General features: G+C 47.1%; 1 protein-coding gene across 5 annotated transcripts in view; it reads right to left on the reverse strand.

Annotated features, from left to right (window-relative positions):
- The window catches only part of LOC135907442 (lysosomal alpha-mannosidase-like), a 566,544-nt gene that overhangs the window by 49,000 nt on the left and 492,087 nt on the right, over positions 1-25,457 (reverse strand). For all 5 annotated transcript variants that reach the window (XM_065439126.2, XM_070522855.1, XM_065439125.2 and 2 more), the window contains 5 exons: positions 10,208-10,401; positions 9,635-9,740; positions 8,535-8,632; positions 6,503-6,556; positions 5,692-5,808 (listed from right to left, as the gene is read on the reverse strand). In XM_065439126.2, coding sequence (XP_065295198.1) covers positions 5,692-5,808; positions 6,503-6,556; positions 8,535-8,632; positions 9,635-9,740; positions 10,208-10,401 — 569 coding nt within the window. The remainder of the gene's footprint in view (positions 1-5,691; positions 5,809-6,502; positions 6,557-8,534; positions 8,633-9,634; positions 9,741-10,207; positions 10,402-25,457) is intronic.

Raw genomic sequence — 25,457 nt, forward strand, 5'->3', positions numbered from 1 at the left:
GTGTCGTCGACGCGTTTTCGCTCATGTTCGACTGACCGATGTGACATACAAGGCTTTAGCCTTAATAACTATATCGTCCAGATAGCACAAGCAAGTCTTCCACTTCAGGCCATGCAGAACGGCGTTAATCAAGCGCTCAAAAGTTGCGGGAGCATTGGAGAGGCTGAAGGGCATGACGTTGAACTCATAAGGGTCTTCTGGGGTTGCAAACGCTGTCTTTTTCTTTGTTGTCTTCGTGCATCGGGATTTGTCAGTAACCTGAACGTAGATCGAGACTGGAGAAGTACTCGGCACCTTGCAGGGAATCGAGGGCATCGTCAATGCGAGGCATGTGCTATACATCCTTGCGCGTGGTCCTGTTGAGTGCTCGGCAATTGACAGAAAATCGCACGGAGCCATCTTATTTTTTTTCAGACCAATACAATGGAAGGCGATCAAGGGGCAGATTATCGTACGTTGCAGCATGTCGGCGACGTTTTCTTTAATAACTTTCCGCTCGGCTAGAGACACGCAATACAGTAGGCGACGCACGATGGATCTGCTGTCTGTCTGAATCCGATGCGTTGCGACGGAAGTCTGTCCCATTGTCGAAGAATGGATGCCAAATGAACGTTCATGCCTCTTCAACAAGGCAAGCAACTGTTGTGTCTATGAACGGGTCAAGTCGGAGCTGATTACGGCTGCAAGAGTAGAGGCAAGATGAGGATGTCCAGCATGAGAGATTTCAGAGGGAGCAGCCTCAAGAGGAACGACAGAGAGGGCCTGAATCTCCTACGCAAGCCAAAGTGGTGCCTTTAGAAAAGACAATTTCTAAAGTGTTGTGTTCATTGTGGCGAGAAGCGCAGAACGATTGTCAAATCTAACTAGGCCTGATACAATGGCTATCTATTTTGTAAAACAACACGCAGAAGGGAAAAAACTAACACATCGCCATGGTTGATGACGGCTGACATGATCGTAAGAATTTGCTGACAGCCTGGAGGTAGCTGAGTATCACGCCACCATCGCCGTGAGTTGTGGCACTGGCTAACACTACCAGGGCTAGATCTAGTACACATATATCTAAGAAAGTGAACAGGAAAACTGTGCAGCAGTAGCTCAATCGGTATGAGCATTGCACACGTATAATACGAAATCGTGGGCTCAGATCCCACCTGCGACAAGTTGCTTTTTCGTCCACTTTCTTTCCCCTTTACTGTATCATTCCTGCATATAATCTAACAAAAGAAATCAAACAAGTTATTTAGTTCATGCTTTCCTTGGTTTCATCGTCTGTTGGCTTCATATAATTGTAACTATACCAGCTGTTTCTGCGAAGCTCTTAAGCGATTTTTACAAATCGCCTGTGGCAGACAGTACAGTTCTAGTATTTGAGCAGGTCTACTCGAAGAGGCGGATATTACTTGTCGAGAAATCGGAATTCATACTCGACTTATTAGCAAAATTCACTAATTAAGTTTTTAACTAATGGCCGATGGCACATATTGAAATTTAGAAATTGCAGCCGGGGAGTTCGCAAAGCGGATCCACTTGGAACAAATTCTCAGGATGACAGAGTTTCCCGAAATTTGTAAAGAAATACATTGGCAGTTCAGTTACTTTTGTGCTTCAACGCATAAAACGGCGTTTTGTTAAAGAAAGTAAGTGGAATGACAGTGAACTTTTACTACGAGTTTGATGGCGCATATCTCGAAAATGGTGTCATTCATAGAATTATATTTAATTTCATAAGCCGTGCAGCCTAACTGGCTACATTTTGTAAATTGCAAAGTATTTAGCAAAAACGTAATTAGTCAAATTGTGTCAATTCGTCTATTACGCATTTCCATTTGTCGCGCAAGTAATGTCCACCTCAGCGTGAAAACCTGCTCAAGGACTATAACTGTGCTGCTTGCCACAGGCACTCTTTGGAAATTGCTTGATGTCATCGCAGATACACGCGGCATATATATAAATATAAATATATATATGTGTATATATATATATATATATATATATATATATATATATATATATATATATATGTAGCTCCCGCCTATCTGCTCCGGCGAGCTGATTGGAGGCGCGACGGGAGATGACACACAAACATGGCTGCGTTTCCGGCTTCAAAAACGTGACGTCAATGTCCCTCCTGTTTTGTTTCTATCCTCCACATTATATATATATATATATATATATATATATATATATATATATATATATATATATATATATATATATATATATATATATAGTCATATATATATAGTCATATCATAAGAAGCCAACAAACATTGACACCAAGGACAACATAGGCGAAATTATTGTGCTTAATAAATGAAATAAGGAAACGAAGAATTAATGGAAATGAAAGTGGATGAAAAAACAACTTGCCGCAGGTGGGAACCGAACCCACAACCTTCGCATTTCGCGTGCGATGCTCTACCTATTGGGTTCGGTTCCCACCTGCGGCAAGTTGTTTGTTCATCCACTTTAATTTCCATTAATTCTTCGTTTCTTTATTTCATTTATTAAGCACAATAATTTCCCCTATGTTGTCCTTGGTGTCAATGTTTGTAGGCTTCTTATGATATGACTAATAAAATCGGGACCCTCGGTTAACCCCCTTTCTTCTCGTTTATATATATATATATATATATATATATATATATATATATATATATATTACACAGAACTAGCCTAAAGAAAGACGTAACCCAAATCGTAGCGAGTGGAAGAAGCTGCCTTTAGTTGAACATGCTAGGGTTTCCAGATGACGAATTTTATAGCTGACCGAGGCGTACACACGCCTTCATTCAGTCGAAGCAATAATTGCAGGTTTCCTTTTTTATGGCTGGACACTTGTGGAACTTGTGGGGCCGTAATTTGTGGCAATCTACGAAGAAAATTTTTTTTCTCTTTTTTTTTTCTGGGCCAAAGCAACGTCAGAAACAACTCTGAGTAGCTGCCATTACACATATTAGATGTCTCGGTGTTCGTACTGTGACCAGAGATGGCGCGTGCACGCGTGTGTAATTAAGGAACCCGTACTAGGCCCCGTTACGGTCTAATATACGGAGCGCGCAAGGTCTGCGAAAGAAGGGCTACAATCGCCACAACAACAGAAACAACCCTTAATGGCTGTCAGTACAGTTATTAGACGTCTTGACTCTAGTGCTGTGACCGGGGACGGTGTTTTCGGGCGTGTATATTTAAGGAACTACTACGTCCCGTGACAATGGCCCCGTTCGACTCTTAGTATGCTTCACCGCATAACAGATTTATATAACGGCGAAGCTGACTTAAGCAACCCGGCCATTATGCAACGCATATTAGACCTTTGGCTCATGCGCACTCCTCAACGCACGCTTCGATATGAAGTGACCTGAATTAGGCCTACACCGCCTACTTACAATTGGCTCGGATTTAAATTCGACTTCACGTAGCTATCTAGTGCATAATCGCAGTTACGATGCGACTATGCTGCATGACGCGGTGTTCTCTTTTTATTTTTATTTATGTAGCCTAGAGAGGGGGGGGGGGCGGTATTTCGGAAGCTTTACGGCCATGCCCGTACAATTTGAAGGATTGGTCGAAATTCGGGAGTCTCCCGGACAAATTGGGAGAGTTGACACACCATGCAGAGTACATCGTCTAAAATTATGTGTAAAACTGGAACGTTCGGCACCAGAGTACGCGTTTAGAATGCCTGTGCCTTCAAGGAAATATGCAAGTGCGTTGAGTGCTTCTTGCTGCGCTCTTTTCTATGGCCACGGGCCGAGCAGTTTTACGAGCGAGAACGGTCGATGCGCATCGATTCCGTGTACTTCTTGTCCTCTCTGCCGCATATGCGTTGCATATGCGTGTCCGGGGAAAAGGTAGTTGTTGTAGCCTCAAGCCATGACTCAATAAAGGAGTAGATAGTCAACGTCTTCGTCGTCACTGCCACAGGAACAAGCCGGGGATGACACATGTTTTATGTGGTACATAAAATGTTTTGTATACATTTATTTTATAAACGCGAAAGTATTGTATGGCTCTTGAAGCGGAAAATCCAGCGGCGTGGCCGGAGATCGTACAAAAAGTCACGTGGTCACAGCGATGCGCTCGTGCCACTGCTCGTGCGTTCGTCGGCGTCTTCTTCCACAGCTGGCTCCGATGCCGCTCATCATGCCAGCGTTCCCATAGTGCCCCTCCCTCCGCGAAGGCGCTGACGGCACTGGCCCACTGCCAGCTGTCGGTGCGGTGATTTCGGTGGGTTCTGTCGTGCGCTCCTATGGCCGAACCTTCGACTTCGACTTTTCATTCAGTAGCTGCGCCCGGCTCTTTTAGACGTCCACGTAAGTACGCGACCGAGGCCGAGACACGTGGTGCGAGAAATGATACATCGCAACGTGAAAACAATACCATTACGCTTCGTAAAACGAGTCGTTATCGGGAAGACGTCGCAATTATTTCGCATTCATCCAGGTAGGATGCCCAAGTACCTTTGACTTCTTATTTATTTATTTGCCAAACGTCCCATTTAGTAGAAGCTGATCCTAAACAGAGCACCACGGGTATATACAACACACAATCATCTGCAAGCACACAAAAGCGCAGTCGACAAAGGCGCAGTGAACCAAGGCGCTGGATGAGTTAGTGTCTCGGTAGTTCTTGAAAGGTTTAGATTCAAGTTGTACTCGAGATGAGGCTCTACTTCGTAAATGATCGATTCCTAATTATTTTTTTAAACCATATGGACATAAGCAATTCCTTCGTTAGTACTTCTTAATATGCATCGCATATCCATTGGTGGGAAAGGAATAAGGTGAACTTCCGCATCCTTATAGGCCCATTTCAGCAGCGAGTCCACTAATTCATTTCCTGTTGTGCCTGCATGTCCTAGCACTCACTGCAATAACACCCATTGTTTTCACTGAGCAGCCCGAGTTAAAAACTTTAGTATCGAATGCATAGTTATACATGCGTGAGGTTGGCTTTCGTCGATAGTTTCGAGACTTGCTGAAGCCGACAAGGTGTTTGTACAGATTGCCCTTTTTTTCGTATTTCGCATATGTTAAAAAGTCTGTGGCTTGGATCACTACCATTCATTTTGCCAATGTTTACGACTACGTGCGTCCCGGCCGACAAGCGTACTTTTCTTGTAACGCCCGTATGGCATAGGCTGCTGTCGCAGCTTCTTTTCGACAGAACCGTCCATGTATATAAACATGTACAGAGCTCCGATACTTGCTCAATAGTGGATGTAACGCCAATTGTTTCTCTGCGAATGTCGAAACGTCGCGTTTCCTTTGAAGACCGTCAAGTGGTGTGTCTGTTTTCGATACCTGAAAAGCAATGGAGAGTACCAGACGCCCGAGTTCCAAAAAAAAAAAAGCCGACTGGGGAAGTCGTACACTTGAAACACGGCGTGCATTTGCGTATACCGGCATTATAAAATATGAAGATGCCAAATAAACGGACACACACAAGAGAAGAGAACGGGACAGGGCGCCACAATGAACAGCTACCAACTAGCCCAACAAGAAGTGCTTTTAAGCGTATACCGGCAGTTTTCCATCAGTGAAAGGTGTTTAGATACTCTTTTGCTCTAAGCTCTCGTACGCGTCTGTTTCGCTGACAGGCGGTACTTCATGCAAAATCTGTTTTGCCTGTGAGCTAAACATGAACGCAACGACACCATCGAGCCTGCAGGTAAAAGTGGCTGACCTCTGCGTTGATGTGATGGATGAGGCTGTCGAGGTTGCGAAACCACTTAGCAGCGTCCCTGTAGTGGAAGTCCATGCCCATGGTCACTACGGTGTGGTTGGTGGAGTAGTGCTTGGCCTGAGAAGAAGGGCAACGAACAAGATTTGACAATTTTAGCGTCAAAGTACAGCGCCTGCAGTGCGGTGAACAAGCACAGATGATAGAGAAATATTTGTGACAATTACGGAAGGCATGAAAAAGTTGTATTTTCTGGAAACTGAAGTTCGCATTAATGAGCTGAGAGGTGTACTCTGCACTTTCGTGTGTGATTCAAGAGAACAGTGCGCCCTTGGATTCGGGTTATTCAGCTTCTTGAGAGTTCCTGCATGCCGAATATTTCTGTGAAAACTTGCATGCAGGGTAGAGTTGAAATAAGCAGGAATTATGCTTCCGCTGACCCAGAAGTCGCGCAGAGCATGTTCAAGCTGGTTAATTACTTGTCGCTATTCAACCCAGCGTTTTCTTTCCTTATTTTTTTAAAATGCAGTACAACAAACTCAATATTTTTTATTATTATTTGGCCGTGAATTAACTTGCGTCGCTTGAACGGGCAACCGCGGTACATTTGCAAACCTAAATTACCCGCGAAACAGTGTTTGCTAAGCTCGTTGAAAGCTGCTGTCGTAGATATGCTCTTAACTATGTACTAGCGCGCGTTTGAAAAAAAAAAAAGAAATCATTGGCCACCTGCAAGCACCGGAACACTTGCGAACTTCGCGACAGATTTCCAAATATCGCGGTCGACTCGGATAACACGACAGTCTCCACTTACCTGTTTAGCGACGATATGAAGAAACTCTCTCGCCCTCCTTTGTCCGTTGTATGCCTGGCATGAAATAAAAATGAAGTTTGCGTTGCAGCATTGATCACTCAGCGCCAGAAAAAGCGCGACGTATTTTGGATACCTGCTCCGTTTTATAAATGAAAGCGTGTCACGAACCAAAGATTGCTAAGCTTGCGACAGAAAACTGCAACAGACACGCCTTGCACGGCGATAAAGCTCCCACTGAAACAAGATACTCATAGGCCTCGTTTCGGTGAGACGTTCACGGCAGAAAATAAAAAAAGTAAAGTTGTGAAATGCACCTATCCAGCTCTCTTCAGCAAAAATCCCAATAGAAATGGCAAAAACATGAGATCAATCTTGCTCGTCTGCAACACGATGCCTCTGCGTGCAAGCTTGTCGTCGCTAGGCTGGGTCACGACGGTTGAAATTTTATACTTCATCGAAAATCTATAACAGTTCCGCCTGCAGCACAACTAGTCGCGGTTATTTCTGTTCATTCCTTGATAGTACACCCGTAAGGAACATTGAGTTTAAACCCCGACGAGCGGTTTCGCAGCGCTACGATCCTGTCCCACCTTTTGTTGTCTAGCTTTTACGTTGCGTAAGAAGAAAAACTGAATTTCAACGCGACGAGATGATAACACGCGAAAGCAGGAATTTGCTCTCTGTAGGGGCAGAAAAGAAAGCAAACAGTAGGATAGATCGTAAGATTAGTCTTTTGAAAACACAAACAAGTCATTCTAATATGTAAAATATGTAATATGCTAGTCTGATAAGGCTCCATTACTCTGTCATAAAATACATATATCTTCAAAACAACTTGATGAGCAAAACGAGAACAAAGTGAAAGCCGGGGCCAACGTTTTGACAAGTGGACTTGTCTTTTTCAAGGCGACATTTGCTTTCTTCGGCACGGTTGCGGCAGATGCTTTCGATCTCGCGCCTTCCCCGTGTTTTCCCTGGATTTCAATACAACTTGCCTTTCAGTGATCACCTACATTGTGCACACACAGCTCGGACCCCTTAAGTGACAAGGCTGATTATAAGAGGAAAAAAAAAATCACCGACTATTACGATACACCCAAATGCAAAATTTGAGCGCAACATTATGCATGTTTTCATTTCGCGACATATTGAGACAAAGAATTTGAGAGAGGCATGAGAGACATGTAGCAGAGGCGACAATCGTCGAAAATATTATCTGCGGGATAGGCGCGCCAGCTTTTAACATGACTCGCCGAAGGTTCCAGTGTAATCACTGGTGCCACGTGGCTTCCAAAAAGTATTACGCAATTCGCGCCGCGCATACAATCAGATTACAAAACAATCGCAAACCATGACAATCGAAGCAAGCGCGAACGAGACCAAACCAATCAAACCAAACAAGGGCCAGTGAGAGCTGACGTGAGCAGACGTTAGTACGAAACGAGCGGTCCGGCTGAGACCAGATACGAGTATGCATCGAGCGATCGGGAAGGTCCACATGACACCAGTTTACCGCGCACACGTCATTGAAAGGGCCTTTCTCATTGGTCTCCGCCGTTCGCAGCTCACGTCCTCTTTCATTTCCCGCTCCGCGTTCGCTCTTTCATATTTCGCTGTGCTCGTTCGCTCGGTTACGCCGCCGCCAACGCCGATGCTCGCCACCGGAACGGGCGCCTAAGAGCTGCGCTCTGAAAATAACCCGAAAGTCCTGATGCTTAACTCCGAGTGCCTGCAATGCGATAGCATTACCAGATCCTATCATAATTGGATGATTACCTATCGATATTTCCGCGACTTCTCCGGTAATTTGTGGGTTATTATGGCATTATCGTCAACTGCCACCGCCAACAAGTCTACAACGCCATTCAACCGAAATCCAAAGGCACAATGACGGCATTTTGTTTGTTGCTCTTAAACCCAACACATAGAACTTGCCTATTGTGCCCTAATGGAGTCAAGTCTCATTAAATACTTGTCTTTAGTGTCTCCTGAAAGAATACGGGGTGAAAAACCGAAAGAGTGAACAACTCACGTCCAACGTCTCGTCCACACACCAGACGTCGAAGCAGAAGCCCGTTGGCGGCCAGTATACGTTTGGCAGGACACCCGTGAATATGTCTCCTTTCTCGCCTGCAAGTGGCCGTAGCGCAAGTGACTCGTGGGTCATAAAAAAAGAAGGGTCAAAAGCAGCACACACACGCCCCCTTTTTGTCAGAATGACTTGCATGTATAACGTTTCAAACTTACTTTAATCTCCTTCAGTTTTGTTTCAATATTCTAGCGATAATGTACGTGAAGTAGTTGTACCTTGTAGGATAGTTGGACATGACGAAACGGCGAATATACCATCATTTCCATACACGTCCTGACTCAATGTCCGTAACTAGTCGTAACGCTATCCTCGACCTACAGCATGAACGAATTGATTAGAAACTGCTCTCAAACACAAGCAGCTCCTATTAGTATAGCAATAGAGCGATTTGTGTCCGCAAACTGCGGTGCAAATAATAATTAATGAGACTTTACGTACCCAAGCTACCCCTGAGCGATGTGCGACACTGTAGACGAAGATTTCTCGTTAGGTAGGGCATTAATTTGGGGTTCTCTGAATGTGCAACGAAGCCAGAGAACACGGACTTCTTTGTATTGTGCGCCATCTGAACACACTATCACAATTGGCAACGGAATCGATGGCTTCGTGTTCGGCAGCAGGGCATCATCACCACCAATCCACTGCGATTGGCGAGTGCTTTCAATGAGAGAGAAACTGTTTTATGGGTATACTGCTTCATTCGGTGACGTTTGCGAAGTAGAAGACACTACATGCATATAAGCATTGCATCTGTCTATTAAGTTATTTTCATCATAGATGGCATTCCACCAGTGTTCAGTCACCATCAATGAGCATGACAGGTGTTATTGATGACGAAAACTTCTTTCAAAGCTTTGTGTGCGCGTTCGTTCCCAGCTGGCGCTGTTACATGCAATGGGACGGTGGATGGGCCTCGCGATATCTCCTTGCATAGCGTAGCCACTACAAATACTCGTAATGTCGGTGTGTTTCATTTTTTTCCTTCTTATTTCTCTTTTTTTTTTGGCTCCGCGCATGCATGGCACGAGTGGGCATCATACCGATGTACTTGTCTGCTCTCCACAGGAACTCCATCTGCTTGGTGCGCTGCCGCCACTCTTTGTCATCGAGGTGAATGCGACCCAGGAACAAGCCGTCGAATCCCATCTAGAAGATGAAATGAGTGTGGTATAGAACAAAAAAAAAAGGGGGGGGGGGTGGACACAGCATAAAAGCACTCCGCAGTGATTTGGGAGGACGGGTCAGATCGACACTGTTATTCGCCCTGTGTAAACAGTCAGTTTTTTGCTTCCCAAACACTTTCTCCGAAAAAAAAAAAAAACCCGGACACGATAGCCATATCTTGGGGGAAGAAATGCAGGGGGAAAAAATGCAGGGCCGGTTAAATAGACAGGGAAGAAGCGCTCCATTTCCAACTATGGCATGTTTCGAACGCTTGTTGAAGTAGAGGCTTTCGTCCTTGTTCGTTTCACCGCCCCAGTGTTGCCTTGAGCTGGTCGGCAACAACGAAATGTAATATCACGCGCGCAGTGCCGTGGAAACTTCGGACAAAGGTTAAACGAATAGTTAATTTGGAATAGACCGCTTGCGCGGGTATGCACGTGACCGCGTACCTGTGCGAAGAGCGCGGCCTCCTGGCGTGCGTGTCCAAAGGGGTCGATCTGCCAGGCGACGCGCGAGCGGCCGCAATGGCCGAACGTAGCGTTCAGCCAGCGCAGTCCTAGCGACATCTCATCCACCGTTGCTGTGTAGTGCGTGGTCGCCTCGTCGTTCATGCACCAGCCACCACCTGCAAACTCCAGCCGACCTGCGACGCCGTACGCACAATCAATTCACGAATATTGTACGTGACCGTAGCTGCTTCTATACCAGTGGCGTAGCCATGGGAGGAGTGGGGTGTTTCAGGTGTACACTGACCGAACTTCCAGTGTTTCTGTACCCTCATCCACCGTTAGCTCTGTTTCAGGGACTCGCTTATGCCTTCCATGCCGCCAACGCGCGGGAAAGAAAAGTACGGTAGAAGTATCTGATGACCCTGTGCGACGCTCATTTTTCAGTGCTGCACAGGCACATCGTTATATTTGCCTTACATGAAGTTTCCCAGGGTAAGAAATAGTACTGTGATAATTATAGCTTGAAAAATTTGCGTGGCAGGCCATAGAACTTATGCCAGTGCGTGAGTGCACCACTAAGGTTGGAGCCACTCCTTCGTCACAATATGTCGCACAAAGCGGAAATAAAAAGGAAGTAAAGAAAAAGAAAGAGCTCCAGAGAATGAAGTGTTATTTTCGTGTTAATTAAATGTCGCTTAACAAAACCTTTTGCAGCTATAGAATTTGTCCGATTAATATGAACCTTGTCGCCGTTACTAATGGAATCAAAGAGTCATTACTCTGAAAGCCACAATGTAGCGCTACGTAATTCTCGCGCCGAAAAACAATGAATACATAAAACAAATTTAAAAAATAAACCATCCGAAAGTGATATGAAATACTCGCAGTCCTTTAAATAGAGTGCTCATTACGCTTTAATGTGATATTAGCACCGTCACACCGGAACCGTTTTTCCTCATCTCTGGAATTAAGCACATTTCCTTGATGTTGAAGAAGATACGCGCGACACTATAAACCTTCGCTGCTTCTTTAACGGGGATCGTCAGGAACGACCTTATGGAGCTTTGTGAAACCGATACCTTTGGGAGAGCCTCGAGTTTGGAGAGGCTTCTTCAGGGTTGGTTCTTCATGATTAATATTGGTATTTTAGCGTTCTATCAACAGTATAAATCTTCTTTTCCAATCTTCGTTCCTTTAACAACGATATTTGCTATGCGGTACTCTAGCAGATCATCCCCATCTGTCAAAGCCTCGGTGAAGAGCAGGTCTCGTAAAAAATGACAACTGCACAGGGCAACTCAAAGGGAATGTCTCAAGTGTAACCCAAAACAGCGATAGCTATTCTGACAGACAACGACGAACTGTTACTGTAACGCCAAGAACGAAGACGACTTTGGCGGAACGACGACGACAACTAGAGCACGGCGATAACACGACGGTACGGCGACTTACAGATCGTGGACGCGAGAATGATTCATGGTTGGACACAACTGAAGCTTCCCAACGGCTTTCGTAAAGATAAAAATTACGATAAACACGGTGACGATAAACCACAAAACCTACCTAACCTACCCCTAGCAGCTATCGCTGTAATAATTATCGCATCACGCTCAGCTGGGATGTAAACCCTGACATCATTGGAGTTCCAAGACAGACGTTCAGCTCAGTGAACCATAATGCCCTTAGCGGTATGGATTACGGCAATATAGCGGCCTAAAGCGCGCACGCGCTGGGCGGTGATGATGATACCGACGCCCTGTAGCCGCGCGTCGCCACGGTGCGTAGAAGATGTCGGTTTCTCGCTTACGACGCTTCCCAGTTGGTGAACGGGAGCGCGTTTCAAGTCGTTGTCCTAAACGCCCGCACGCCATCGGAGGAAACGAAAGTGTTTGCAAGGAATACGCTCGGACAGAAAAAGGAATAAGCGTTCCGAACAAGCCTCAGCGCGATGAAAGGCCAAAAAGAGGCTTCGCCTGCCCACAGTGGTGTACTGTGGTGTGAGCATGATTCAGCAAATGTCCAGAAAAGATGCGCATCTGTGTTTTGGCAAGTAGCCCAATGCGATCTGCGAGAACGAAGTAATCTGATAATTTGCATTAAGTGTAGCGCAAGTGCACATAGAGACCCATCCCTGATTGTTTTTTGTTGCGGTGTGCGAGGCACAGCCAAATAAGTAAGCGCTATATTTTTTTTATATACTTACTAATAGTCACAATATAAAAGCAACACATCCCATCTTCACCACGGTCGTTCACACATTCAAGGAAATGTGTGCCAGCACTTCTACAACACGAAGATGCCGAGGACGATAAAAAATATTGCGGGTGATACTGGAGCCGGAAGTGCACCGTTGATTGGAGCCCGTCAATGATGGACCCCTCTTCGCTAAGACCTCCCCTAATGAATTCCGAACAAACGAAATTTGTTCAGTGTCAGGTCTAGGGAGTGTGCTATACGATGTGTACATGCTCAAGCCGTCATGTAAGCTTTTTACCCGCAGTCGTTCAGGCTGTGTGAAATTGTGCATTCTGAGAGAGAAAGAAAGAGAGAGAGAGAGAGAAAGAGAGAGAGGAACAGAAGAGAGGAAAGGTAGGGAGGTTAACCAGACAGGCGTCCGGTTTGCTATCCTAAACTAGGAAAAGGGGATATAAGGATGAAGAGAGAGAGAGAGCATCTTGCTGCTGCTGCAAATGCTGCCGAATGGAACAAAATGCAGCGTTTATGTCTTTTGTCAAGCTCAATTCATTTTCGAAAATGTCAAAACATGGCAAATTGTTGGCACAGCCCTTTAGACAGGTATTTTTCGACTATACAGGCTTTTTACAGAACACCATGAACACCTTTGCCGCTGTCGGTGCCGTTCTGAACTTCTTTAGTCTATACATACGTGATAATACCTGCTGCTCACACGTATTGCTCACCTGCTCAAACAGGCTCTGTGTTCGTATTCCCAAAGCAGTTTGTTCGTCACGGCAGCTATGCTACTGAGAAAGTAGAGTTACTTTTTGGCTGTCTCTTGCACATTTGCACTGCTCGATCTGGAGCGTAGTTTCCTCACGGAGAGGGAGTACACAGAAGCAGACAATTATTTCCTTTATTTTGTTATTCGGTGCGACACTATACGCTAGAAAAAATACCCCGAGAGCCTACTCACCCAAACAAAGCCAACTAATTCACGCAGCCCTTAGCACGCTGGGGAACTGGACTGTTCGCGTCAAGGCGTCAGCAATGGGCGCTCATCTACTCGTGGTCAAAAATAGAGCATGACACATCTGTACCTAGGGAAGGGAGCTCCATCTTCAAATGCTTTGTTGCGCAGCGGCAGCGGCCCCTCAGGACCGAGCGGCTATACTATACGCAGGGTTACTAAGCGAGCCGCACGGGGATCTGCTCCGCCACCGTGTACGCGCGCGCTCAAAGTTATACGCGCATTACGTCCCAGTGTGGCGGGCTCTCCACGTCCCAAACGACGATCATTCCTTCTTCCCACGAGGGCGACAACAATGCAGCTCACGAGCAGTGCACCAGCGAGCCGGCGGCAGATATACGAGCGGCGCCACATGTGCGCAGTGCTTCTCGGCGTGTGCGCACATACTGCACAGCGCCGGCTTCGGCCCGTCCCTCTTCTCCTCCGCTCTGCGTATATCTGCATGGCAGCCTTCCGGGCCTTGCCTCGTCTCGGTGTGCGCACACGCTCCCGAGCGGGCCACCGGTCGTCCAGATTTATGGCGGCCGCTGAGTGGTCATTCGCGTCGCAAGCGCTCCCACGCGGGTCGTCGAGACGAGGCGGGCGCGCGGGTACAGCGGAGGGAGCGCGGCCCCGTCGTCTGCGAACACCGCAAAGGCGACGTGCGGTTGCGCCGCACTTGTAAATCAATCAACCGAGGAACGCGGCTATGCTTCGGGCACCGCCGCTTGCTTGCCTCGTTCTCTCTCTGGCACTCGACCAGAGTACACCGGGGCCCCCCGAATTCACTATACGCAGATGTGCGCAGAGGCCGTACATCGCGTTTTGTCGCTTCCGCTTGCACACACGGACGCAAAAAAGAAAAAAAAGACCTTTCTCCTTATTTCAGTGCACGGGTTTTGTTGCGAGGGGAACACTTGAGTTTGCGTGCCGCGCGAGTTCTGTCGCCATACGTAACGCTGGATTGCAGGGACTTGGCAGCGCTCTGCCGCCGCGGCGGGCAAACGGTCACCGCGAGGTGTCTGCGGGAGCCCAGCGCTCCCTCAAAGGACCCGAGAACGCCTTTGTTCCGGCTTGTAAAGAGCGAAAGTGTCTAGCGGAGGAAAATGTGGTGCCGTATACATTTTGCACGCTCGTCGCACTCTTGCGGTATACGTTCGTGGGGCTGACAGAGTATGTGGCTGTTTGAAACGACTGCGCCGTATCTCTAAATTCGGTGCTGACTGTTCCTTGTGGCGCTACACGGGACACATTGGCAAGCCTTCAACGCTTAGCGTTAAGTATCTGCTCACAAATCAACAGAGAGAGGGAAAAGCTGCCTTTTCTAACAGCGCGAGATGGCCGTCAGCACAACATGTGTCCCCTCACACTGAAGCGAGTCATTGCTATGGTTATCTGCCAGTTGTAGCGAAGTTGAGAGTGTAGTACGTATCTAGTTATGGTTGTTTTTAATCGGGATGCCGGTTGTGTTGTCTCGGCTAGTGAAAAGAGGATGTGAGTGAGCTAAATAGTGTGCAAGTGAGAAGCCGTATTTACGTAAACTCGACAGAGTCGAGGGGCTTTGACTGGTCGAGTTGGGAACAGTTTTATTTATTTATTTATTTATTTATTTATTTATTTATTTATCTAAACTTTATGTGGCCGATCTGAGCGAGCAGTATACGGCATGTCGAGTCGGTGAACTTACTTGCTGCAGGCTGGTTGACTTGCTTGACCAGTGCAGCGAGAGATGCTCAGGAGCGGCGTCAGCTTAATGACACTTCTTCATGGAGAGCTCTTCTCCAGAGATTTAGGAGGCGGACTGAATCTCACACTTTTGAGGCACTCAACATTTTCCGCGTTCTTGGTCTACATTTTCCCAGTTAGCGGTAACGCCTGGGTCTGCGTGGTCGTACGCGACTGTAGAATGCCAGTGAGTAATTTTCCAAATTTCGCACCGAGCGCCTTGCACTTGTGGCGGGAGTGGGACCTCTGATGCTCAATACCATCACAGAATGAACGATCATTATCATTTATACCCAACACTCCCGGTGACAAGCGGAATGGAGATAGCAAAGCGGCATATGTGATTACGGTTCCGAAGGTGCCATGCATGCGCATCCAAACTTGGTCGCATCGAGTCCTCTCCGGCGTGCGAAAGTGTTTCGTTGAAGCAGCCTCGCGGAAACTGGGCTCGTATTCACAAAAGGTTCTTACGCTGGTAAAATTCGTAAGATCAAGAACAGTCCAATAGGGACAGCAAACATATCATTAGCGAAGGCCACGGATCAATAAAAAAAAGTGCTTCCGAACAAAAACCTTTGTGAATTCGGCTTCTGGGTCCGTATTCACAAAACGTTCTCACGTTAGAATTTTTCGTAAGAAAAAAATTCAGCCAACTCAGATGGTAGACATGATATTAGCGAAGGCAACCGACCAATGGCAAAGAGCACTTACGAAAGAAAAGCTTTGCGACTTAGGCCCGTGATGTCTTGCCAGCCGCAACTTTTCGTTCGTTTTTTAAACAGTAAGGCTGCGCTTGTTATTACAACGAGGATTGCCCCTTGACAAGTGCACTCAGCGTTCACTACGCGCAGTTAAGTAATTGTGAAGCACCGCTTCTACTATGGTTTTCCAGTTGCAACCTTCACATATCGGTGTAGCAGTCATCGAGACTGCTCACAGTTTACCCTTCACAGCACTGGCAGGTCGGCGAAGGAGGGCTTCTCAGGACGTAGGAAGAGTCCAGAAATGCTGCCTTAATTCGCACCCGTTTGTTGTGATCTCCCCTGCACAGACGTTTTGTGACCGAGGAAGTTAACAGAATTGAAGCCGCGCTCTTTTATCGCATTCGCACGGAGTCAGTGCAAACTACAGTGTTGCGGTGCAAGACATGAGAAGTCACGTCATGGTCGCGTACGTGTACTGCAAAGCTCTTAGTGACACTGAACATTAAGAGTGCTCTGAATGTGATGGATATCTAAAAGATTTACTAGGTGGAATGGTTGGCGCCCAGCCTGTTGCGCCTAATTCAACCCCGTACTCTTCATTAGTCTTTTCCTGTGTGTGTATAATGACGGGTTTCGTACCATGCTGCATTTCAGAAGTAACGCTCGGGCGGAGAAATTGCCACCAGTTTCAGCACGTCTATACGTCCACCCGCAGCTGGCTTCATATTCGTTTTCGGTACATTAGAACGCAGTTCTGCTGCTCCGCTACCACACAGTGCGCCCTGAGTATTAAAGCTTTCGCAGAAACCATCGAAAATGATTGTCAAAGCAAGCCAATATCTTACGTGGACTAAAGAAATCCAATGAACACACTAGCGATAGTTCTGAAGCAACGTAGGGTCTGAGCGGTAGGGGCCGAAGCTCGTCACATTACGTTTCGTAACAAGAGGACATCCGCTAACACAAGAAAATGCTAGTGACGAGAATAGATTTCAACGGGCTCAGAACTGGCTACGCGCCATCCATTACATGTGGACCCTGCACACGGTTCATCATTCACACTCTAATTATGGCGGAGAAACTTTAGAAGGAGACGAATAATCTCTCATCTAAAGATCCAGTGCCTTCGTGGGAGCAGCATGTCACTTGAGCTTGTTTGTGGGGCCATCTTACGCTTCAGTCCCTCAATAACCACTCTGCGTTATTCGTCAAATTCAGGACAATCTACAATTAATGGTGGATGTCATCAAGAGCTTGACAGTGCGCACAAAACGTACGTTCGCGTTGCTATCTTACACAAGGAGGAAAGGGAGACGAAAAGATCCGAGCAAAACGGGCAACGAATCAGCTATGGGCTGAAACATCCGTCACAGTCACACGTCCGTTAACGCTACCATCACTAAGGTCACACGCGAGGATTCCAAGAACAAACAACAACTGTTAAGCAGCTGTAGACGATCTTGAGGGGCTTTGTGCGCCACTAATGACTACGAGTGACTGTGCTGTAGGAAATGTTCGGAGACGAGTGTAACATATTTCATGAAAAGGCGAAGTCCTGATGTGAAAAGAGCAATCACAAATCCACCGGAGGCATGTAAGAGCCGTCCCACGACACCACAAGCGCTCCTTTTGCTGCTGGACTCTATCCCTTCAAACTCGAAATTATTGTATTTCTCTGAAGACGTACATAAAGAGAGAAAAAAAATCTTGGCATACAAAGCAGAGAAATGGGAGATAGTTTCTGACAGACTCGCTTTTCTCGAGACAACAATGGCTTAGAACAGAAGAAAACGAAGACAGAAAACGAACATGTTGGTCTTTTCTCCTTCGCCCCCCTCCCCCTCCTACACACACACTTTCTTTTTTTTCTTTCCAACGCCATCTTCTCGCGCGAAGGAAGAACATTTCCTTTTTTCGCGCACCGATTCTCTCACTTTCTCTTCCGCAGTTTTTTTTTTATCAGCACCGATCGCGGGCGATACAGAGGAAGGGGCTCGGGGCGGAGCAGTTACCTCGAAAAAGCAGATCGTGCGATGGGTACTGCAGAAAAAAAAAAGAATAGTAATAACAAAACGCGCCACCAAGCTTCCAGAGAACGGAACGTGTATATACACTGTCTCGGTCGCGCACATAAGTTAACGGCTCGATGCACGAGTTCTCGCAGTTGGTGCGCTTCAAAGCTCGAGCGCTGCGGTCCGAAGTCTTCGCGCGCCGCCGAACGCGCGCCTTGCTGGTTTCGTTCTCCGCCCTTTTATTTCCGCCACTTCACGGCTGCACCCAATCCTTGAGAGATGGGGCCGCGGTTCTTTCAGAAAGCCATCCTTCAACGCGCCCTGACAACGGAGTTGAGAAGCCGCGTCTTCGCGCGTAGCAACAATGGTGCGCGAAAGCTCGGATGCACCGCGCCTTCGCGATCGCGCACTCGGCGGCCTCGGCTGCATGGGTGCGCCCTCCGCACTCGGCCTGCAACCCTTCCTCTCTCTCTCTCTCTCCATCGTTCAAGCGAGTTGAAATGTTCCGTTTAAGAGAGCCGAGCGCGGGCACTATGAAATGTGCGTTAATATAATTCATTTTTTTTATTTCCTTTCTTTTTTCCTTCAGAACGAGTGCGCGCAAATCAAAATGCAATAAACACCGCCGTGGCGCTTCTTCTTATGCTACGTCGAATGCGCGTTCTGACCCTTGTATTTCTGTCCTGCTCCGCATAGCGGAAATCAGCCCTTGAGCGCTGTAAGACACTGACGAAAAGGGGCCGCTCCCTTGTGCTCGTCGAGTGCCCCAGACACGCATACGCACAGAAGGCCTCTAGAGCAGGAACTTCGCGAATTCGCATCACCCGTCGCGGTGGTGGCTCAGATAAAGTTCTGCTGATGAGCACGAAGGTGACGCAGGAGCGTAGCCAGGGGGGGGGGGGGGGGGGTGTATGTGGTCTTACGAGGCTTCAGCCCCCCCCCCCCCCTCCGAAAATTTTTATTGCTGTCAAGCGCCGCCGACCAAAACAACTCGCGGCGCCAGAAATCATGCTAAATTGTGTCTAGAATGTCCTTTTCACGCTCGAAAAGACATTTTAGCGCGAACATTGGAAAATCGGGCTGGATTTCGTGGCAACGCCCGTGCACCGGGCGTCACATATCGTAACGCAAGGAGCCCCATCCGCGCACAAAGTTTCAAGGGCGTTTTGTTATCGAGCTAATGGCGAGCGGGCTCGTCGCGGCATATCGCGTAGGCCGCGGAATCTACGGAGCGCATGGATTTCAATTCTGAAACATTATGGGTAAAAAGTTCTGATAAGCTTTTGATGCTAAAGGTGCACTGATATTTCCAAAGTCGTGCTTTAGATTTTCAATTCCGGAACTTTGTGGGTTTAATGTTGTTATAAACATTTGACGCCAGGTGCATCGACTTTTATAAAGTCGTACATCGGACCATACAACGAGACAAGCCACTCAACGCACTATCAGACAAGTTGACAAAGTACGCAGCGAAGTCAGATGAGACGAAGCGTTGTGGTGGTTCATTTGTGCCGTCATGCAACAGAAAGGAATACCAACATTTTTTTTTTTTCACCAGCGCCAAAGCATCCATGTCAAGACACTAAAGCCAGCAAAGGTAACTACGTTCTTATTTATTTTTCTACTTTGACTTTTATTCGCGAGGACACATCAAGCTTCTTCATTTTTTTCGTTCTCGCTACCCGCGGGCTGCCGCAACTACTCAGAGCGCAGGCGTTTTCCTTATGTTGGCCCGGCCACCACGCGGCGCACTTTGATGCGCGTTCGTTTTTCTCTGGCCCAGTGGATTTTCTAGTTTTGGACGCTTCCTGGCTACCAGACGATAAAAAGAAACAAGGAATTGTCGTTCGCCGCCATCACTGCGAGGACTCGACGGATTGCAACGCGTTCGCTTGAGCGCAACCTCTCCGGAAAATTTTGTCTCGCCGATGTAGGATACCGAACGTATGGTTCTCTGTGGACCAAGCGTCTCACGTTTTCTTTGATATTCCTTCGGCAGCCATATTAGGTGCCCAAAGTAGGCATTCGGTTGTGGCCAACATGATTTCCTTTGTGGTTTTTCATATCGGTGTCCCCGCCCCCCAAAAGAAAAAAAATTGTTGCGGCGCAGTAAATTGTCGCATGGTGAAAATTCGTTTTTGTTACTTGTTCTTTTGCGGAAAGTAATGGGCCACGGGATGCTTCAGTTGCCAGATACTGTTATTATATTATTGCGATAGCAATTATATGGACACTCCAGGCGCATTCCTGCCGTCGCCGTCGCCGTCGCCCTCATGTTCCGTATAAAGTCCAAGGGCGATAACATCGTGACCCCCCGCCGCATGCTGTATGTGCGAGTGAAAGCGTAGGGAGGGGGGAGGAGTGGCATGGGTGAGCCGACGATGGTGGCTCAGTCTTGTGTGCACAAGGGAGAAAAGTGGGGAGGAAGCGCGGCGTCTCCTGTCGCGCGCGATACATCAGGAGGAATGGAGCGAGGGGGTGCTGTGTTCTGTGAATCTGTGGTTGCGGAACATGTTTATTTGGTCGCATTATATACAGTCACTTTTTCTTAGATACCCAGAATTATTGGAGACCTATACGTACATTTAAATATCTTGTTGCTAGGTTTTGTGTACATGTGCAGTAAACTTTGTTTCCAGTGACACTTTTTACCCTTTATCAAGCTGTATTTTCGCATTTGTATACTCCATTGTATATTCGCATTTGTAATGTACAAAGGCGAGTCAAATGATAGTGAGCCAACCCACCCCGCACAATAATGGTTCGGTTCATAATGCGCGAGGCATTCGCGTAGCACGCAGGCATCTCTCATTTACAAAAGTGACTTGCAGGTGTGAGGATAAGTGTTCTCTAATGCTCTCATACACAGTGTTGAACATGGTTGTGTGACACAATGGACACTCCAAAAGTTGAAAAGCATGGTGTCGTGAGGTTCTTGACAGCTGAAGGTGTTTCCCAAAAAGAAATTAGTCGCCATATGGCTGCCTTGTGCGTTGAACATTGCATTTCATTGACCACTGTGAAGCGTTGGTGGAAACGGTTCCAAGAAGGATGTGAAAGTTGCAAAAACAATCCAAGACCGGGCCAAAGGCACCGTGCAATGACCCCCAACACAATTGCAAAGGCTCGTTAGACAAGAACGGAAGATAAGCAGCGATCAATTGGCAGGGCGTGTGAACATCAGTCACGGTTCAGGTCACACCGTAATTCATGAACATCTCGGTTATCGGTTCTTGTGTGCGTAATGAATGCCCAATATTTTGAACCGCCGCCAGAAGAAGGAGAGGTTCGGTGCTGCCTGGACTCATCTAATCCGGTATCACGATGACGATGAGGACTTCTTGTCTGCAATTGTGACCGGGAACGAATCATGGTGCGACTACTACGATCTTGAAACACGACGGCAGAGCTTATAGTGGAAACATTTGAATTCACCACCCCAAGGAAAGCAAAGGCCGTCATTTCTGCCGGAAAGGTGTTGTTGACTTCTTTTCGATCGTCAGCGGCCATTATTGATCGAATTGTCTAAATCTGCTGAGACTATCAATCGTTTCCAATATTGTGAAACCTCGGATCGGCTGCGTGTCGCAATCAAGAAGAAACGACGTGGGAAATTGAGGAATGGAGTCATCTCGCTCCACGACCATGCCCGCCCCCACGTCGCTGATGTGGTTAACACAAAACTGGCAAAGTTCAAGTGGGAAACGCTGCGACATCCGCCATACAGCCCAAACATGTCGCCTTGCGACTTCCACATTTTGGGCCAATTGAAGAAACAGCTCAAGGGAAACAGATTCGTGTCGGAAGATGACGTGAAAGAGTCAGCTACAGACTTTTTGAAGCAGCAACCCAATGAATTTTATGAGATAGGAATCACGCGGCTACTCGTTAGTCAGTCGGACAAATGTCTAAATGCTCACGGAGACTACTTTTCAATAAAGTACCCCGTTTGTCATATATTCGCTTTGGCTCACTTTCATTTGACTCGCCCTCGTATATTTGCACAACTGCTTTTTATATGTGCTTTCTGTTGTGGCTATAATTTCTGTGCAATTACTCAAAACACACGAGCGGTGAACCTGCTCCTGCGCAATACATTGTAACAAAGGACAGCGTCATTGAGATTTTTCTCTGGTCGTTAGATATGTACAAAATGGAAACAAGGATGTTGAGTGGGAAAGAGAGAGAGAGAGAGAGATATGCAAATGAGAGAAAGGCAGGGAGGTTAACAAAGCTTAATTAAAATATTTGTTCTGAACTTGTTAATTTCCCGGTCTCTACATTTTTCATATCAGCGGCATGGACTGCTTTGCTGGTTTCCAACTGATATAGATCTAAAGTTCGTGTGATATTTTCTTTACTTATTAAAGAGACAGAAAACATGGAAGCATTGATATCAGTTATTTAAGGCACAATTTTTGAGACATACGAGTATACTGCTTTATGAAAAAATACAAATTTTACCTGTCTTGACAATGCTTAGCGTTCAAGAATTCGTTTGGAGCATTTTTGGAAACGGCAATGCAGTTATTATTGATGTATTTGATCCCTCGGTAAATTCTGTAACGAGGAGGTCAAGCTGCAACGTAAGCCCCCCCTCCCCCCCCCTCCCCCCGAACGAAATTTCTGGCTACGCCCCTGTGATGACGTGTTCGACTACTGGCCCCGGCGCTACGGGCATTTCCGTGGGGTGGGGGGGGGGGCAGAATGAAAAAGCGCTCGCGTGACATGCTCTGGATGCACGTTAAAGAACAGCATACCCAGTCAAAATTATTCCCGGTGCCTCCGATCGCACAGGCATTGCGTTTTGACATGAAACCCAATTAGGGTGGCATTTGGACGAGGTGGTTAAACATATTGGAATGAGTTTTTGCTGTGATAGCCAGAGACACAACAGAAGCAAGAAAAAAAAAACACTGGACACATGAAGCAGTTTGCACGCACTTGAAAATGATATTTCTGTCGGACCACTACATCTTTACGCAGGCCTTGAATTTGCGCCAATGTCAGAACACGGGAGGGGACAAATTAACTTGCGGCTCGTGTGTTCAGACTCGGAAAATAGGCTTCGTTCCGCAACGAGGGCCTAGTTCCTAGACGCTGGAGAAGCACCGACTTTTCCCCCACACCACCGCAGCACACTGTCCGCAGACGCGCACTGTCAGAGCGACGCGCTTTCCATTGGCGTTCGTTCGTCCCGCGTCTTTCTAGTGTCCTTGTCATTCAGAGTTAAAAAACATTCGAACAGAAAATGCAATCAATCAATCAATCAATCAATCAATCAATCAATCAATCAATCAATCAATCAATCAATCAATCACATGTGGTATAAGAGGCGAGCTCCACCCCTGGAAAAGCTTGCGCTGCTATCGGCGTGACATGGTATGAGGGATCATGTGGACACAGCGGCCACGTCGATTGCTTCGGGAGCGCCGAAGCAATCTGAAAACGAAAGTTTGAAGTCTCACCTACGCTACGGATCTGATTGAGTGGGAAGTTTTTCCGCTTCGGTTGTCTGCTTGACAACACTTGAAAGCACTGTAATAGGTAGTGGCTGCCTTTGAAGGCGTCCACATGTTAGGCTACTGCTCAGTACCGCAGTGCCGGCCGTACTCGACGGAGCCGGGCGTCAGCCTTCACACGTACCCAAAGGAAAAGAAGCTGGATAAAGCTTGGATCGCGAAGCTTAGAACCGGCAAGCTGCCATCGGCTACAACTCGGGTGTGCAGCAAGCACTTCCTGGAGGAATATTTCTGCTACGGCGTTCGGGCTGCGATGTTCAGTGAGTAGCAGAAAGCGCGCGCGCTGCCCGACTAATGACATGAAGCTCTGGTCTGATGCTAGATACTGACAAGTTGACTGCAATGGAAAGAGAATGGTAAGAAGCACATTAAAAGAAAGGGCATGGCGTATGCTCATGTTTGTTTTGGCACCAAATAATGAATGTACTTGATTAAGAAAAAAAAATTAGCGGGAAATTGCTCGCTGAGAAGGCCGATAAACATACAGTGCGATGCAACTTGAGAAATAATGACATTGAAACGTCCAAGAATTTAGAAGAAAAGAAAAAAAAAAAGATTGAATCGTCCTGACGGCACATAAAAAGTTGCCGTATAGGCGTCGAAGTCCCTAGTTAAAACGAAATTATTTCCGAACAGCTCTGATAGCGTCCACGCATCAATGGTGGCATGTGTACGGCACGATGCTCATATGCTGCGGCCTAAAGCTCATGACACGGTCCGAAAACGTGCTCGCAGCGAAAGCGAAACATTGTGCGCGGACATGCAGCAGACACGCAGTCGGTCGCTGCAAACCCGTGCGATCGCTGCATTGAGGCTTCATTCTGTTATGTTATATTTCGTTACACAAACAGCCCGCTACAAGAACAATTTCACATAGTTTGCTCTCAGCCCGATTGCCTACGTCTCATGCAAGAAACCGGTGCGGAGGACTCCATCGCGGCGACAGCGCGCAGTGGCTGTTCACTGTACGCATTCGGTAAAGGGATAGCGTCTGTGAACGATTCTGTGGTTTCTGTTTGCCCTTGATCATTATTTTGACAGTAAAAAGTTGAAAGTTCTGTCGTTTCAAGATTGCCTACAGAGATGTCTAGCAGGGCTCGGGCATCGCGTTTTCATTGAACGCCGACAGCCACACCTATGAGGAGCGTGCCGCGTTATCCCTCATACTACGCCAGCGAGGTCCTTCCGACAGATGACGACTCCGTAAGTCCTCGCCGCCAATATTTCGTTATGAGGGAAAACCGCTGTATGAACTTCGCTGCCTTTATTTAGATTCATGGCTCTAAGTTATAGAGCACCAGCACCTACGTGCACAGAAGGCCTTCATACCGACAATTCTGACGTGACGTCAACGTCGCCGTGTTTGTCGAGCCAGCTAGCCATCGTGTCCTGTTACTGACGCCATTGTTATCGCAAATGAGCAGTTCATTACTGGCGTTACCTTAACGCAGTATCAGACCTGCGCTGTAGCGCATCTGTATACCGTAATGAACAAAATTTAGACACTTGTTGATTAAAATTGGAAGTACTCGAAGACAATAATATTCTCGGGCCCGTGAATGTTAGCCTGTGCCCTGAATTTGCGTCATTGCCAGCAAATACAAGGGAGGGGGAAATCAACTTGTAGCTCATGTGTTTAGGTTGAAGATATACGCTGCGCCGTAACGAGGCCCCAGCTCCTCGATGCCGAAACGCTGAGGGCGCAGCACGTTTCGAGCCTGTTCCCAACCCACCGTTTGCCGACGCGCGCTGTTTCCCCCAGGTTCAACGCGATTTGCATGGCGTGCCCATTCGTAATGCGGACGCTAATGAACCTCGTTAGCGGCGCCCAAGGATAGCATCCGTTCACACTCACTCGCTCCTTCGCAAACATTCTCTCGTACGCTGGCTGTTGGAGCGAACGTTTGTTGCGAAAACAGAGCATGCCGGGGGAAAAAAAATGCTGAATGGAGTCATTTAAATTAGTCCGGCCTCGTCCGTGCCTTCGCACTTGTGCAGTTGCGTAGGGAAACTATAAGGGTAAACCAAAACAGCATATTTCTTTCTTTTGTTATTTCTTTCGCTTAAAAGCTTGCCGCCGTATCGGCATCGCCTGCCGCA

Source organism: Dermacentor albipictus, chromosome 1, assembly GCF_038994185.2.
Source record: "Dermacentor albipictus isolate Rhodes 1998 colony chromosome 1, USDA_Dalb.pri_finalv2, whole genome shotgun sequence".
Taxonomy (NCBI): domain Eukaryota; kingdom Metazoa; phylum Arthropoda; class Arachnida; order Ixodida; family Ixodidae; genus Dermacentor; species Dermacentor albipictus.